At 33.3% G+C, this 19,339-nt stretch overlaps 1 protein-coding gene across 1 annotated transcript in view; it reads right to left on the reverse strand.

Annotated features, from left to right (window-relative positions):
* FBXO8 (F-box protein 8) overlaps positions 1-19,339 on the reverse strand; it is a 53,333-nt gene that overhangs the window by 7,738 nt on the left and 26,256 nt on the right. The window contains exons 4-5 of the mRNA XM_004766099.3: positions 2,648-2,766; positions 1,372-1,568 (exon numbers count right to left, since the gene is read on the reverse strand). Coding sequence (XP_004766156.1) covers positions 1,372-1,568; positions 2,648-2,766 — 316 coding nt within the window. The remainder of the gene's footprint in view (positions 1-1,371; positions 1,569-2,647; positions 2,767-19,339) is intronic.

Below are 19,339 nucleotides of genomic sequence, written 5' to 3' on the forward strand. Positions count from 1 at the left end.
ATTTTTCATAATATAAATAAATTGAGATTGGCTCATAACTAAACATAGAATGGCTAACTCATCTCAGTTTGTCTGGGCCTTTTCCAATTGTAGCGTTGAAAATCCTGTGTCATGGGAAATTCTTCAATTCCAGACAAACAGGGATAGTTGATCATCCTAACTGACCACCAATTAATGACTATTTCCTTCAACTCCCAAAGCATTTTAGAATAGTTTGGGAATTTATAATAAAAGCTCATTCCAAATTTTAAAATTTCAGAATTGGCTTTATTTTCATCTTTGCTTTCAAATGTGATACTCCCATTCAATGACCCATAAAATACATTTGTACTTTTTTACTGTTACAAGTATAGTAGTTAAAAAAGTACTTCCTATTAAAAAAAAAAACCCACATATTTATTTACATAGAATGTTTTTATAAAAATCTAACTGGAAAATATTTAATGACAAAGACATGCATTAACAGTCCTTCAAAATAAAATGTAAACAATTTATAAGATTGTTAAATTAATATCCACCTTTGAGATATGTATTTTTAAGGTCCATGGAATTTATGTATTAATTTCAAAAGTAAATTTTTAGGGACAAGATTGTTAAACCTGAGCAGTATGCAACAACAACAACAAAATGTCTTTATATCTACACAAGGCAGTATCTGATGTTTACTATCAAAATAGTAACAAACCTCAAGATACTTGTATTATTATTTGTGACAACTACTTGCTAGTATTATGGGGTTTTTATTTCAGAATCCTGCAGTCTTAATAAAGCAAAGTTAAATATTATGTTTTATAAAAACATTTTCAACCAATTTCATATGATGGGTAAATGTTTTTGTAATCTCCACTTAATAAGCACAATAAAATTTTTGAGATGAAGAGAAAAGTGAAGCTCTATCAAATGAAAAAAATACACAGGGTACTCAGGTTATATTGCACATACGTAGATATATACTCATTCACACATTATGAAAATTAGTTGTATTAAAAATAAATTTTAGTAGAAAAATTATAGGTGTTAACCTATGTAATATATAAACTATGAAAAGCTTTAAAAATAATTTCTCAAGTTTTTACTTAAATTAGTAATACCCAATTCTCAATCAAGAATAATATTAATGCATCTATAGCTAAATCTTTCTTCCTAAAACAGTGTGTTTACTACATATAAATGACAGCCATGACAAACTATTCTAAACTCACATAAATGTTGTAGTCTATAGAATTACTCATTGCTACAAGTAGTAAAAGAAATACTTGTAATGACTGAAAGCATGTTTCCCCATGGTGAGAAAAAAAAAGTCTCATATACTACTATTTTTACCTACAGGTGGGAAGGGGAATGGAAGGAATTCACTATATATATTCTTACCAGGACTAAGGCCAAGTTCTCGCATTAAATCGGGGTTACAAGCACAGAATCTATGTGAGAACTTTGTTATGAGAGTTTCAAGATACTCCCCACGCTCTTCAGGGGCATGGATATGACGAAAAAATTCTCTCAGTGCATTAGGCAAAAACTGATTTCTAAAATTATGCAACGTTACAAGGTCATCCAAGACATCTCTCCTAGTGGAAAAAGAAAAAGATATAGCTTTAGTCAACAGTTCTCTACTAAAAAAATGATAAGGACTCATAAGTTATATTTTTGGATGAAAATACTTTATTATTGATTCTCAGATCAGCTAATCCTACAAAGTATATATAATCCTTAAAATTAAAAAATCCAACTCTGATTATTTGAGACATTAAATAATTTTTAAATTTTCTGTGAATAGGTTATAACAAAGTAAGGTGAAACTAGTAATTCTAATTACAAAATGAAGAAAAAATTTTTGCAATATTAAAAGGGGCGGCTTCTTTTCGTGTGTGTGTGTGTGTGTGTGTGTGTGTGTGTATTTTGGCTAAATTCAAACAGCAACAGAATTCTTTATATTTTTTAACTATGAAAATAATAACAGTTTTCATTTTTCACAGCAATCCACACCACCAGAGTTAACAACTATTTATGTAGACTTTAAAAAATGTCAACATATAGTATATATTTTTCTAGTATTTGCTTTTCTCATTTCATCCGGTATATTATGAACAGCTTTCTATATCTTTACACACAGATCTAAGTCATTCTTTTTAATGATTCATCAGTACCTCATCTTATGGAGGTAACAATTCTACTTATATACATTTGGGTTATTTACAATTATATAAATATTTTTGTAAGTGTATGTGTGTACATGTGTGTATAAATATTTGTATATGTGTACACGTTTTTTTTTATCAATGACAATCTAATATATAGTCATCCTTTGTTTACGCTTCAATTCTTGCTGAGCTCAACCATGATTATATGATCATAATCTTTAATTTCTACCAATTGTTTATGGCAGGGATAGACAAATTATAGCTAGTGAGCCAAATATGGCCCACTACCTATTTTTGTAAATAAAATTTTATTAGAACACAGCCATACTTTGTTTACATACTGTTTGTCTGCTTTCAGACTACAATGGCAGTTATAAATAGCTGTGAGAAAAATTTTTCAACTAGATGACCGCTATATGGTATAGTTTTAAAAGTAAAGCTTAACTCATTAAAAGCATTATCTAACTCATTTCTGATGAAAACTCAAAATTTTTTTTTCTTTTTACCTTTCATCAAGATAGATTCTCAGTTTTTTCCAATTTAGTGTTCTTGTACAGAAGATAAACTTTGCTATTTCCTTTGGTGAATCATCTAGGATACCCTTGGACATAAAGTAGTTCACTCCCTAAGGCAGAAAGACAAGTCTACATAAATAAAGTCAGTCTTTATTTATAAATTTTATCAATTAGGTGATAGCGGAACAATAGCCATAAATTCTTTCCAGCATAAATAGACTTTTTATAGCTTTAACATGCAAAATACAAGCTAGAACTTGAGCTGAAAATATTACATGTGGTTGAGAGTTTACATGCAATGAAAAGTAGGAAATTCAAAGTTAAGACTCCTAAAGTCACCCTAATTCAATTTTCTGGCTCATGTCAGTTAAAACTAAGTATACAGAAATATGGCTTATATGGTGATGGTGGTTGGGGGCCAGGGGAAACTACTATGCAGACTTTAAAATAAGCCTTGAAACAAACACTTCCACTGCCTAATAGAAAACAAGATTTCTTAGACATATTCTAATACACTATTCAAGGAAAAAGCTTGAGAAAAAATGATTCTCCTAATCAAAGATCAACAATTTTATTCTGTAAAGAAAGATAATTAAATTATTTGGCTTAAAGTAGGCACAGTTCCAGGTGGGTTTATTGTCTGTACACACCTTGGCTTTAACGTGTAGCATTGCTACGTTACACAAGAATTTAGCTTCAACATATAGTGAGGCAAAATATAAGACAAAACAATTGCAATGTTTTATAATAGGATTTATCTTTGAATTTCCTTTTCCCTGCATGCAAAGTTTTCCAGAGAAGCATTATCCACAGTTTGTACCTATTTCCAGATTTAAATCAACAACAACAAAACATCAACAAAAAAATTGAACAATGAAACCAATGTTTTCTCATGTATATGGAGGTCACATTCAAATAAATACCTTATGTGGATTTGAATGTGCAGTTATTGAAATAAAAGGCAGGTGTGTTTATTTCAACTCGTAGTTATCCAGATACATGCGTTCCCATGAATACTTATGTCTGGATAATAGCACACTGTGTGCAGTTAATTAGTAGAGAAAATGATGTATTATATACACGCAACGTAGTGTTTTCACACATAAATTCCTTCAGCATTTCTTCCCTTTTACAAACACATATAGTATTCAGAAATATTGCAACCATTAAGAATTAAAAAAGTTGGGAGAATTTTTATGACACACTCTTCAGATAAAAAAGTGTCATAAAATTTTTGTATTAAAAAATTAAAAAGCAGTTTGGTACCATGAGGTAATGCCTTTGAAAGGTTATAATTATCGGTAAATTGTAATTCAAAGATAAGATTTTTTAATATAAAACTAATTTTATGAGCCATGAGGAAAATATCCTAATGACAATGTTATCAGTTTCTCATGTGAATTTTAATAGCACAAAAGCAGTGCTAAAGCACTGGATTAAAAAATGTGTCTAAGAAGAACAGAATGTGAAAACATGAAACTTTCTGGTCAACTCAAATGTAAGCAGTATTTCAGACTGCATCCTGGATACAAGGCTAGGAAATACAACATGGTCAAGATGGAAAGCCAAAGAATTTGTCTGGAATAAGGCTCTCAGCAATTGTCTGAGGGGGTAGGAACTAAAGAAAGAGTAATGCTTGTTCCATCCTTTCCTCCATTAGTTTGAATAATCGAGAGTTGACTGTATGTTTTAATTCATCTACTTAGTAAAAACTGTCTTTTGATTTTTTCCAAAATTCCTCCATTTGAGAGAATAACAAAATTTCAGAAGTATTTGCAGTGCTTAATTTGAATCTAAGCTAGTCAAACCACAAGGAATGTCAACTAATTATTTAATAAGTTCTTTATTTATGCTTACCTATAAGTCAATACTTAAGAGATGCAAAACTAATTATAATCAATTTTTAGAATTATACAAAATATTAAAAAACCTAAATGATCCATTAAATAGTACATAATTCCCTAATCATGATATATGTCTTTTAATATCATTTGATGCTCCTTAGTTACAAAATAGCATTGGTATTTGCCTCATGTAAGCATCCTAAAAATATGTTGTTGATAATTTTCATTTTTAAGGAATACAAGTTTTAAAAATTTAATCTCTCACCTAACTCGAAGTCTCCAAAATCAATCATATACAGAGGTGTAAGCAAGAACACAAACAGCTTTAAACCCAATCCTGAAAATGAGGGACATAGCTTGAAATAAGCCAACTCTGTTGGCTTTATGAGAAAAGGAGGTATCAGTTTTCAAGCCTGGGATTTCTCTGGAAAGGAAGATTACTTCAGAAGGGCTATCAAAGTGACGGGTCAAGGGGTATGAAATAGGAAAAGGCATGAGATCAGATTATAATTTTCTTCAATAACCAAGCTGCAACCATCCAAATTCTTATCTTGTTATGTAACTGATGAACTACAAAAGAAAACACAATATGAGATTGACTAAATAACTACATTTGTTTACTATATGGTATACATATTTTTACAAAATTTTAATATAGTGTTTTTTTTTAAGATTTTATTTGACAGAGAGACACAGCGAGAGAGGGAACATAAGCAGAGGGAGTGAGAGAGAGAGAGAAACAGGCTTCCCACCGAGCAGAGAGCTGGATGCAGGGCTTGATCCCAGGACCCCAGGATCATGACCCAAGGCGAAGGCAGACTCTTAATGATTGAGCCACCCAGGTGCCCCAAATATAATTTTAAAAGAATGGTACAGAGAGATCGCTACATCACAAAGCATGTTACTAATCAGGACTAGAGCTCTCAGCAGAGTGAGAGTATGCATGTGGTGTCTCATAGACAAAGGAAATCATGAACATTAGTATTAGTCTATACTAACATAGTTTCCAGAAAAAAAACAGAAGGCAGTAGCTCACTATTGGTCACATAATTCACTACAAAAGTGTCAGATTATGGATGTCACATTTTGTGGGGTATATTGACAAACTAGAATTTATCTGGATAAAGGAAATCAGGACCTCATAAAATTGTTGAAGGGTACAGAATCCCTGTTAGATAAAGAAGAGTTGAAGGATGTACTGATATTAGGCCTAAAGAAGATACTTAAGAAGTTTAAGATTTTGAGACATCTGAAAGCTTTTATCATAAGGAAAAAGAACATTGTATGTGGTTTTAGTGAAGATCTTAAGCTGATGAAAAGTAAAGAACTTCTTTCCAGAATAATGCACATACACATTTTTAAAATATACATTAAATGCCTGAAGCCCATCTAAGGACTCCAAGTTGGGAATCCCTATTCTAGATGCAGGAGTATGGCTACTGAGTGTCCGTAATACAAAGGGAGGTTAGTGCTATATAAGGAAGACCACACTTGGAATTATAGCTGAGCTGTTCAGGGCCAGTGGTTTGTCATTTGCTTGATTCAATTTTTTTTTTTTTTTTTTTTACATTCCAAAATAAGCTTAAGCTTCAAATTATTACTACTTAGTTTAGTTTGATTGCTTAATCTGTATACATTTTAACTCCATTATGCAAACTCTACACTGTTCAACTTGTAGAATTATCTGGATTCTTAGTTATGGTGTAGTTCCTCCTCTTTCACATGGCAATAATTCTATGACATTTTTGTCATATAACTTATAAACTTATATAACATATAAATCATGATGGTGCCAGTCCTATAATGAATTGGCTCCATAGCATAAAGGGAAGCTTTGTCATCTGGAAGAAGACAATTGACCAAAATGGATTTTATTAAAAAAAAAAAGTTTTATTTATTTATTTAAGATTTTATTTATTTATCTAGAGAGAGAGAGAGGGAGCACAAGCAGGGGGAGTGGCAGATGGAGGAAGGAGCAGGCATCCCACTGAGCAAGGAGCCCCACTGAGCAAGGAGCCCCGGGTGGACTTGATCCTACTGGGATCATGACCTGAGTCAAAGGCAGACACCTAATCAACTAAGCCACCAAGGCATTCCTATAAAAAAAGTTTTATTTTTATTTTTAATTTTTTTCAATAGTTTTAAAGGAAAGTTACAGTGGGATAAATGAAAGTCATATCATGAAAATAGATTGGCTATAAACATTAAGATTCATATTTCTCTGGAAAATCATAAAAGTAAATAATATTCATATTAAAAATTCAAAATTCCTTACTAATGTGAGAGAGAGAGTGAGAGAGCATTTGCCTGAGCAGGGGTGGGGCAGAGAGAAAATCTTAAGCAAGCTCTATGCTCAGTGCATACTAGGGGCTTGATCTCACAACCCTGAGATCATGACCTGAGCCAAAATCAAGAGTCAGATGCTTAACCAACTGAGTCAGAGAAAAGAGAAAAGAGATATTCTTATAACCATAAATATTAATTTGGAAAAAAATCCAAAAATTTAAAATCTACTCTATAACTTGACAAATGTGTCAATCTTTCTTGCTGCTAACAGGATTGGTGCTCCAGTAATGTAATTTTTTTTCAGATATATTTTTTTGCTATTAATTATTTTTATTAACATGTAATGTATTATTTGCCCCAGAGATAGAGGTCTGTGAATTGTCAGGCTTACACATTTCACAGCACTCACCATATCACATTACCTCCCCAATGTCCATAACCCAACCACTCTCTCAAAACCCCTTCTCCCCCGAGCAACCCTCAGTTTGTTTTGTGAGATCAAGAGCCTCTTATGGTTTTTCTCCCTCTCGATCCCATCTTGTTTCATTTTTTCCTTCTTTACCCTCCAACCCCCACACCCTGCCTCTCAAATTCCTCATATCAGGGAGATCATATGATAATTGTCTTTCTCTGATTCACTTATTTTGCTAGGAGCTGGTTCTTTGAAAGAATTAATAAGGCTGATAAATCCCTGGCCAGACTTCTCAAAAAGAAAACAGAAAGGACCCAAATAAACAAAATCATGAATGAAAGAGGAGAGATGACAACCAACACCAAAGAAATACAAATTAAGAACACATTATGAGCAACTATACACCAGCAAATCTGACAATCTGGAAGAAATGGATGGATTCCTCAAGATATATAAACAAACCGAACCAGGAAGAAATAGAAAACCTGAACAGACCCATAACCAGTAAGGAGATTGAAGCAGTCACCAAAAATCAAGAGCCCAGGACCAGACAGCTGCCCAGGGGAATTCTACCAAATATTTAAAGAAGAATTAATACCTATTCTCCTGAAACTGTTCCAAAAAATAGAAACGGAAGGAAAACTTCCAAACTCATTTTATAAGGTCAGCATTACCTTGGTGCCCAAACCAGACAAAGACCCCACCAAAAAGGAGAATTACAGACCAATATCCCTGATGAACACAGATGCAAAAATTCTCACCAAAATACTAGCCAATAGGATCCAACAATACATTAAAAGGATTATTCACCATGACCAAGTGGGATTTATTCCTGGGCTGCACGGTCAGTTCAATATCCACAAATCAGTCAATGTTAAACAATACATTAATAAAAGAAAGAACAAGAACCATATGATACTCTCAATAGATGCTGAAAAGGCATTTGACAAAGTAAAGCATCCTTTCCTGATCAAAACTCTTCGAAGTGTAGGGATAGAGGGTATATACCTCAATATCATCAAAGCCATCTATGAAAAACCCACAATGAATATCATTCTCAATGGTAAAAAACTGAGAGTTTTTCCCCTAAGATCAGGAACATGGTAAGGATGTCCACTATCATTACTGCTACTCAACACAGTACTAGAAGTCCTAGCTTTAGCAATCAGACAAAAAGAAATTAAAGACATCCAGATTGGCAAAGAAGAAGTCAAACTATCACTCTTTGCAGATGATATGATACTATATGTGGAAAACCCAAAAGACTCCACTTCAAGTCTGCTAGAACTTGTACAGGAATTCAGTAAAGTGTCAGGATATGAAATCAATGCACACAAATCAGTTGCATTTCAAGTATTTCAGTAGTTCATTGGAAGGAAAAAATCACTGTGGGACAGGGCATTTAGATAAGTTTTCATGGAATACCTACTTTAATGGAGTGGTTTAAATAGCTCAAAATGAGGGGAACACTGGAGATGAAAATTTTAGTCAATGTTATATTATATGAGCAAAAGCATTATAAGATAAAAAAAATCAGGCCATTTTCAGGAAAATAGGGGAACTATCTTGGGTTTGAGAGCCAAGTCTGGAAGTAGACTGTAGCGGAAATAGCACTGAATTTTAAGGTAAGGAGTTTATCTTCTCCCTCATATGTAACTGAAAGCCTTATATGATGAAGCAATGGCCTGCAATATAAATTTGACAGTATTATAAAGAGAAATAATAAAAGGGAAACTAGACAGTAAGCTACTACAGATGTTCGGGCTTAAAGCAACACAAATGCAAAGGAAATAATCTATCCTAAAAACATATGAAAAAACCCACATATGCTATGTATGTATATGAAAATATGATGTGAGAGCATATATTATTATCATGGTGGTTATCAAGTCAAGGAATAATGAAAAGTGAAAGATAAGGTTAACTGATGTTTCTGGCTTAGACAAAAAGGGAAATGACTGATGGGGGAAAACTCAGGTTAAGAGGGTGTTGATTTAAACAAAACAGTAATGAGTTTGGACTTCAAAATGTTACCTTCGGATGATGACAGGTAAAACTACAAAGGCGAAATAGGCATCTGATAGTGTAATAAGACATAAAGAAAAAAGTGAGAGTTGAAAGTACAAACTAAGGATACTGAATAATAAGAATCAGTAAAGGAGGAGGCAGAGATGGAAGAAAGCAGAGACAGAATAATGTTCCAGAGGCTAAAAGTCTTTGAAATGTAAAGAAAAGGGTATACAATGCAATTCCTAGTATAATTGAAAGTATAATTACCTAGTATAATTAGAAGAGGGACCAAATCATGGTTCTGTGATTTTGTGAACATAATTTACTCAAACTTTCCAAACCTTATTAGTTTCTTAATCAGTAAAAATCTTATTTAAGTGGCTACTGTGAAGATATGAGAGTGTCTAGCATAGAACATGGCTAATATCCTTTTTCCTTTAGGTAGCTCAAGGAGATGAAAATGAGAAATAAGGCAGTAGATTTGGTGACTGGGAGAAAAGAAAATAGTGCCTTTCAAGGGGTCTCTTTCCACAGAGTGATGGGGGCTCAAGGCTAAGAAGAAAGCTAAGGAATGAGCTCATGGTAAGGAAACTGATAGCCCAGTTACTTGAAAAATTTATTAGTACAAAGGAGGAAAAAAAATATTAAAGAACACTGAAGGTCAAAGAGAGAAACAACTGTTTTTTCAAGACAATTCTGACCCATGCATATCAGAAGATGCAAAAAAGAGAATCAACAGGGAGAGGAAAAGATTGGCAAAGAAACAATAAGAGATAATGAAAGCGGCAAGGTAGAGAAAAGGGGAGCAGGAGAAAGACTGAAAATACAAGTGGAACCAAAACTCACCATGCTCTCGCCTAGGTCCAAACACTTCCCACTGTAGGCAAGGAGAGAGCCTGCAGAGGACTGACCTGAGGGACAGAGCAGCCCATAAGACTGTAGCAGAGTACACTAGTACTCACCAAAGATATTTCCCGAAGCACCAGATCCTGGAGAGTATATGACTTCCTTTTCATAGTCATTACTCTCAGGAGCAAGAAACATAAATGGCCTTCCAAACACAAAGACAGAGACCTAGACAAAATGCTAAGATGGAGAAATTCATCCCAAAAGAAAGAACAAGAAAAAGTCATGGCCAGAGATCTAAGTGAATAAGACAAGTAATATGCCTGATCCAGACTTTAAAGCAATAATCATAAGGATACTAGCTGGGCTTGAGAAACACATAGAAGACACCAAGGGAGTCTCTTGATGCAGGGATAAAAGAGCTTAAAACCAATCAGACCAAAATGAAAAATGCAATAACCGAGATTTGAAACTGATTGGATGCAATGGCCATAAGGATGGAAGAAGCAGAGTAACCAATTAAGTGATAGAGAAGATAGAATTATTAGAAAGTAATGAAACCAATAAAGAGAGGGAAGGAAAAATCTTGGATCATGAATGTAGACTTAAGGAGTTGGTAATGCTTTCTGAGACCGGAGGAGAGGACATTAGAGCTGGTTCAGAGACAGGCATATTAAGAAACTGATAAAGGCAGAAAACAGAACATATTGGTTTTCTTCTTAGGGTGCATAAACCATCTAGAAATAGTTGGAAAAGAGCTGAATTGGATCCCACGTGAAGTGGTAAAGATTTCTATCAACAATGGGAATCTACTAGGAATAAATTCCTCTTCCCTGTTCTTTAATTTCACATATGATACACTGGGAATCTACTAGGAATAAACTCCTACTAGAAGGAGTGCCAAGCAAGTAGGGTGATGTTAATGTAATTCATCCCATCTCATTTTTTTTGTTTGATTTGATAGAACAGATGTTTACAATAATTAAAAAAATTAAGAAATTTTGTACAGTAGACTCCATAGAGTGTGTTATTAAAAACTTAGGCAAATGACAGCCTCAAGACTTACAGAATCAAATTACAGTGGTGAACTGTTTTGATGTAATTTGTTTAGGAGGCAAATAAATAATTCAAGAAATCATGAACAGATAGTTTACACCAATATTAAGAAGGAATTTAGAATCAAGAAAAAAAATGTGTTGGATAAAGAAGATGTGGTGTGTATATACACAATGGAATATTATTCAGCCATCAAAAAATGGAATCTTACCATCTGCAAGGACATGGATGGACCTAGAGGGTATTATGCTAAGCGAAGTAAGTAATTTGGAGGAAGACAATTATCATATGATTTCACTCATATGTAGAATTCAAGAAACAGAATAGAGGATCATAAGGGAAGGGTGGAAAAAATAAAGTAAGAAGAAATCAGAGAGGGAGACAAACCGTAAGAGATACTTAACTACAGGAAACAAATTGAGGGCTTCTGGAGGTGAGGGGATATTGGGTGATGGACATTAAGGAGGGCACGTGACATAATGAAAATTGGGTGTTATATACAACTTATGAATCATTAAATTACCTCTGAAACTAATAATACACTGTATGATACTTAATTGAACTTAAAAAATAAAAAGAAAAATATGTTAGGTATTAGTCATCTTTTTTTTTTATTATTTTAAGAACAGCTCTTTGCACACAATTCATGTTTTAAGATCCTTCTATGTTTCATTCCTTCTATTACATCAATACCCACATTTTCTCTCCCCTTTTAATAAAGTCTTGTTTTTTTTTTTAATTCAAATCATTATTATCCATTATTATCTGGTGTGGTTCAGAAGCAAAAGTCTACCATACATATATTCAGGATCAGAAATTATACAGGTAACGGAGTGAATTCTACAAAAACAGCTATGCAAAACCAAATAAAAAAGAACCAGCTGTTGTTGCAAACCTAAAACTGACTTTAAAAATATACATTCTTTTTTTTTTTTTTAATTAAAAAACAAAACAAAACAAACACTGACCACTTGTACTGAAAGTATTGGCTACTGGCACAGAGAGTTGGTAGAAACATTATGTAGCAGTCTGTATCAATAACAGAAATCACTCCAAAAACAAAACTGGTGATATCTTTGTTTTCCTAGAGAACAGCATAATATAGATATTTAGAAAAAAACTCACTTTAACTAAATTTGTTCCAATTTGCTTTTGTATACAATGTAAAATCCAGAACCACGATCACTATTTTTCAGGTAACAAACAGATCATTAGAGCATTACATAATAGAAAGCAAACTGGACACCACATTTTTAAAGGACATTTGAAGACTTTTAAAATAACAATCTTTAAATTTTAACAATAAATATTTGTAAAATAAAAAATATATAAAATAACTATGTTATTTTATATATAAATACATAGTTCAATCTAGATTTCTTTTCTTTCAATGAGAAGAGATATAATAATATTCAAATATGTATTGCAGCCACAGTGAAATGAACAATTGAAATGTCATCTTTTCACATTAAAAATAATGTAAAAATTAAGAGACACAAAAAATGTTATGGATATTTATTTTAGTAAAAAACAGCACAATAGAGAGAAGTCAGCCTTTTATAGGTTAAATGGAGTAATCCTATTGTCTTGTTTGAAAATAGTACTGATAGTGATATTATTTCTTCTTTTTTATAGTGCTTTCAGCATCACTTAAGCAAGATGCAAAATCTATTAATTTTTGTTCAGTTGGCAGTTCTCACTCTCCCTATTTAATCAGAGAATATGTATTCTATAGTTAAGGGAAAAAAACACATAGAACTTGAACAGGTGAAATCCATATGGGGATATATATATATATATATATATATATATATATATATATAGTGCAAAATTAAATTAACACCTTGCTTTTTAGTTGCAGCAAAGTAAATGCAGAAGATTACTTAACAAGCAAGTTAAGACTAAGCATGGAAGTTTTTGTTCTGTCATTCCATTTCGTTCTACCCACAAACTTTTGCAGGGTTTTCATCTGTAAGTTTTCATACCACTTTCCTCTGCTGTAACAATGACCTTCAGCATAAACTTTAGAAATAACACATATTGCTTTTTTCATGTTAATTTAAGCTGTTCATGCATAGTGCAACTGTTATTCCTAACCTAGTCACTAGAGTCCAAGACTAAAGTAAAAACTATGCCAAGGTTTTTAAAGTTGTTCTATATAGAGAGACTACACAATTGACAAGAAAAGTGTTCCTCTTATTGAGGTGCCTACAGGTAGGCTATTTATTCAGTGGAAGCCTCTGTGTGACTTAGTTATAATTAAGGGAAAGGACATCATGACAATTGGGACAGAAATGTTAAGATGATTTTGATGTCAGTTTGAAATATGAACAGCAGATTCCAGTCTTGTCTGTTCCCTAGGAAGAACAGAGAGCACACACCGTCCATCCATGCTTATGTGGGAGAAGTGACAGTTGAGACGAGACAGTGCTGATATACTGCAGTCAATTCCTTTTTCTTCTTTTTTTTTTTTTGTGTGTGAAATTAATAGATTATATTTGTTAGAGCAGTTTCAGTTTTGCAATGTGAACAAAAGTATAGACAGTTCCCATCTTGGCTCCACCCCTCAATTTGCCCACCCCATCCAGTTTCCCTAGTATAAGCATCTTGCATTGGTGCATTGGTCACCCAATTCCTTCTTATACCATTACTGAAAGTGGTCAGAATGAGACATTCTCGAGGATAATGAAGAATCATATTGTTCAGTTTTAAGTATGAAATATGGAATAAAATCAACTTATTTACAGACCCTGTTTGAAGTGGCAAGGATTTCAGCTTTCCAAAACAATTTATGGGTGTTTTTTTTTTTCCCATACATCAGAGTGTACAATGTTGATGAACTGCTAAGAATAATCATACATACACCCTAAATTATTTCTAGCCAGAAGATGTTAATGGGAAATCTCACACAAAGGAGGGATAGTTCAAAAATCTAAAGAAAAATGAAAATTCTTCAAATGGAATCCAGGGGAAATGGAGAAATGTAAGACAGATTATTGTGCTTCTTTTTTCATAGGCAAGAAAGCAATGACATCAGACAAAAATCACATGAAAGCCATATCTAGGTTTTAAATAACAAATAAAAGTTAGTTCCTATTAATTAGTTTTAATAGACTCAATCAGAAAAAGCATCACACTTTGAGTTCTAATAGTCCCCAAAAGTGTCACTCTGCTGACTGGGATAGATCAATAAGATGAAGAACATGATGTTAATTTTTAATGATAAATTACTACTATTAATATTATTGATAAGTTGCTGGTAGCTAAAGTAAGTTACTTGGAAAGGCCCCTACTTCTCTAAACTGTCTATAATTTGGAAAAAGAAAGCATTCTAGTCAAAATATGGAAATAAAACTCTATTAGGTGGAGGTACAATTAATAATTCAAACTAATGAGAAAATGACATATTTGAATACAATACTGGCTAATTTAGAATTCCTGCTTAATAAAAATCACATGCAAATAGATTTAAGTGACCAACTTCACTTTGATAAATAAAAATTTTCTCATATTACCTAGATTCTAATATGTACATTTATAAATATAGTTTGACATCCCTGAAACAATTTTGAAATAAACAACATTAAGAAAAAACTCCAAGTCTTCAAGGAAGACAAACAGAGAAGCAAGCTGGAATTTAAACAGTAGTTTAAATAACTGCCAGCACATGTGTACACTTCTTCATGTAATTACAGTATCTGTTCATCCTACCTATATTCAGACACGACGCAGGTTTTAATCTGAACGTAATTTTGGACGCCTAATTACTGTTTAAAATGTCCTTAAAAAGATTAAACTAAGCATCACCACTAACACAAAAAGTTACTGTATATGCAAAACAGTGTTCATCACATGCTAGAAAATGAAATTAAAGGTAAAGGGTATCATCATTCAAAGCTAGCAGATGTTGGTGTGACTGATACATACATTATGAAGGAACATTACTCAGGTGTCAAATATATTTATCTACTAGGACCCGAAAGTTAAGGGAGGATGAACCCCAAGGCCTACAGCAATGTTTGGCTCTTCATAGTTTAAGTTGTCATAGTTGTACCTCTAGTATAAATATAAAACTACATTTTGGGAAGCACTTAGAGGCACTAACCATTTAGCATAAACTATTTAATATTCACAGTAACATACTGTATATCACAAATATTATTGTCTTCATTTTATCGATGGGGAAACTGAAGCCCAGAGGTTAAATAATTTACATGGTCTAAGTCATATAATTAGTAAGTGGAGAGATACTTAATAAATATTTGCTGAATGAATGTTTGAATCTGTATAAAGCCTCCAGGTGGCTTTCAAGAGAAGCTATCGACTTTTAAGAATTTATAATTAAACTAAGGGGTTAAAAAAGAACAGAACATAACCACAACAAAAACTTGTGAGTTGGGTCAAAACCAGCATACTTTGAAATGCCTCAAATTATAAACTGTCAAAACTTGGGAGTCCCTAGTACAAATAATAAAAAGCAAGAGGTCATGATATCTTTACTTGCTAAAGGCCAAAGTGGTTCACAAAGATCTTAACATTTTTATTATAAAGAAGGCATCTTCAAAATATTTATGACATGAAAGAAAATGTTATATAATATTAGGAATAAATGTATACTACAGTTAATTGGTAATACATTTGCATTAATGCAGTTTTTCCTTTAGATTTTCATATTTCAAAGGCTGCAGTTAGGAGCACCTGGATGGCTCAGTCATTAAGCATCTGCCTTTGGCTCAGGTCATGATCCCAGAGTCTTTGGATCTAGCCCTGAAGACCCTGGGATTGAGTCCCACATTGGGCTCCCTGCTCAGCGGGAAGCCTGCTTTTCCCTCGCTCACTCCCCCTTGGTTGTGTACTCTCTCTCAATGTCTCTCTCTGTCAAATTAATAAATAAAGTATTTTTTAAAAAGTTGCAATTAATTTGATGGATGCAGTACAAACGATGACATCCAAGAACTGAGGAAATATTATTTTTTAGATTTCTGATAAAGAATTCATCTTTTAGAGTGAGATTCACTGTGGTATCGGTATTCACAATTGCTACATTCAGACAAGATGTGTAGGACAAGATGTGTTCTACACAAAATGACTGGACACAAGATGGGTCCAATTTTGGACATTAAAATTGAGAACTTAGGTCTAGAAAGTGTCAAGTTTCACTGAAACTGGTCACAGCAGGTAACAAAGAATATGGATGTATTAAGATGGTCAGGATACTGCAAGGAAATAAAAGGTAAACAAATTTTTATTTGAACTGTACTTAAAATATTAATACAATATTGTAAATTCACCAGGTACAGGCATCTAAATTTGCAACAAAAGAAAAATTCAAGCAAAAAAAATTTTTTTGCTCATTCCAGCACTGCACATTTTAAAATTTGTAGCATGGTTGCTGTGGTGCTAAAATATTTTACCTTTATTCTTTCTTCTAGTTGAAAGTCCTAGATTAATACATTGTCTACTAATTTCTGTTTATATTTACCCTAGATAATTCACACTAAATGAGGTAACAGTATCTCCTATGACGTACTAGGGGAAAAACAAAAGCAAAATGCATCAGCTGGTTTGACTGATGAATAAGCTATAGAATATTCTAGGTCTGAATCTCTTGTTCAATTATATTAAGATGAAAGAGGGCCTGGGAAATTTGCTTCCCTTTGAAGCTTCTAAAGGGTTTACCCTAAGTCCACATACTTCTGTGGACTCATCGTATACCACATACTGGAATGATTCAGTGACAAGCAAAGGGGAGGGTAGTCAAGATCTATTATGGTCAGGGCAGTGTGTAAAATAAAGTTGACCTGAAAGACACAGGATAAAGTTACCTACTTAAATGTAAAATTAACACATGATGGATCAGATTAAAAAGAGATAAGATATATCCATCTATACATACCATATACATGCATGTTGCCCTCAAAAAAAGTGAATGGCCTCCAGTTTAGTATGACCTGACTCATCATAACAAGACTGAAAATATTAAATTATGTAGCCAGAGGGTAATATTCAGTGTTTGAGAGGCACAGTTTTCCACTTTGACTCTAACACAAATCAAGAGAAAGGGTTTTGCCAATTAACTTGAATATTTTAGCTTTCTCGGGTAAATAATTCCAATAGAGAAAGCTTTTCAAGCTATATACAGTGACGGACTCCTCTCCGTGTCAACTAGTTCCCTTGCTCTGACTAGATTCTCATCAGCAAATTGGGGATAAAATTAATTTGCTAATAAAAATTAGCACTGTTTATTCTTATAAAAATAATTTGTGTTCAGGATTACGTATCAAATTCTTAATGAGTCCATGTAATGATGATGATGATGATGCATTAGGATGCTCTTGATTGCAAACAACAGGAACCCCTATTCAAAAGAGTAAAGGGATTTACTTTCCTATACAATAAGAAATTTCAAAGTATTTTGGCTCCAAGGTTGTTAGGCTCATGGACCCAATTCTTTCTTCCTATTTGCCTATGTTAATAGCGCTCATGGCTGCAAAATGGATGCATCTGTTCCTATCATTATACACTCATACATTAGTCCCAGAAGTATACACATGTACAGGTATGTACACATATACACAGATATGGTATTACCTTCTTCTGTCTCTTTTTTGAAACTTAAAATTTTCTTTGCACATGTTTCTTCCAATCTTACAGGTCAGAATTAGACAGCATGGACGCCAAGCCAAGAGGAATAATATTATCATGATTACCCTGGAATAATCTGTGTACAACTCCTGAGGCTGGGAATGGAGCTATCCTTTCAGCTGCCTGAAGTTCTTTATCTAGTAGTAGTCTACGTGAGTATCTGAGTAGTCTAAGTGATATGATTTAAACCCTGTCCATACAGGTCTATGTGATTTTTTTTTAATTCCTTTTATGATAGGATATAGTGATATTAGAAAGACCTTGAAGACATCTCCTGAGTTCCACTTCTATCCTTCTGTTTTCCCCACTTTGTGGGAAAACTATTTTCCGCTGATAATTAGGCTTCATTACTTCAACCACAGCTTAATTACCGACCCTTATCCTTTTTTTTTTTTTTTTTTTTTTTTTTTTTTTTTTTTTGTCATTTTTGATCAGTGGCAGGAGGACCTATAACCGCAAGTAGGTAGTCTCAGCAACCAATTTGAATTGTTGTGCCACTTATCAATAGTCCTCCTTTGGGTACTAAGGCTTCGAAGCCAGTAGAGCCCAGAAATAAAAGCAGAAAAACAAATTCAGTAAGTGGCCCACTAGTGAAACTCATGCTGCAGATGCTTGGGCCTGCCTCAAAGCCATTTCACTCCTTTCACTGCTTTAGCATCTTAGCCACAGTTGCTAAATCATGGTAACTCTAAACCAATTAGTAATTCCATCTATTCTGTTCTCAATAGGTCTAGGAATGTTCATGTGATTCAGTATGTCCATTAGAAATCAGGAGAAGTACATGAAAGGCTCCTGATTTTTCTTCCTAATAAGCATAAGAAATTCGAGGAGAGTTTCTTTGTTTTGCCCCCATCTTTGTGATGAGGATACTTTCATACAAGATGTGATATTTTGAGTGGTGGTGGCCAACTTACTATCAAAAGAAAGCAGAAGTCAACAACACACCTTGAGAGTCTGTGAGGAGATCTGTCTATCACTGAAATAACTCTCGGATACCCACATATGGGTCTCTTTGGAGGTAAATATACGTGGTTAAGCCATTATTAAACTGTCTGTTTGTTCCAGCCAAAACACCCTATGTGATACATACTGGAGAAAGTGGGCAGTATATGTGCCAAACTTAAAAGCATCCTAGTGGCCTATCAGCCTTTGCTGAAAAATGTGTTGCAAGAGCTAGAGTTAGTATAGAGAATGAGATATCAAGGGTGTAATGATAAATTATCTGTGTAAATTATTTGATATAAATGCCTGTATCAATGTCTAAAAGTAATTATTTGAATTCAATATTCCTATCAGGTTTGTTGTCTTACCCTTATTTTACAAAGTAACATTTTCTGTAACATATTAGATGACAATCAAAATACAGAACATAGATAAATCTCTCAGTCTTTCAAGGCACAACTCTTAGTTTTAATTTTTTTGTTTTATAATACTATCAGACAAAAGGATAGAGAACAAATACAAATTCATAGACTTTCAAAAGAAAAAAGATTACCCGTAAAATAGGCATCAGATAACTGTCAGTGAACAAGAGGGTATTCAAGCTAGGTGTCTATCCATTTAGGTACATATACTTATTTACAC

This window comes from Mustela putorius, unplaced genomic scaffold (genome assembly GCF_011764305.1).
Source record: "Mustela putorius furo isolate JIRA1106 unplaced genomic scaffold, ASM1176430v1.1 tig00000682_pilon_pilon_pilon, whole genome shotgun sequence".
NCBI classification, from domain to species: Eukaryota; Metazoa; Chordata; class Mammalia; order Carnivora; family Mustelidae; genus Mustela; species Mustela putorius.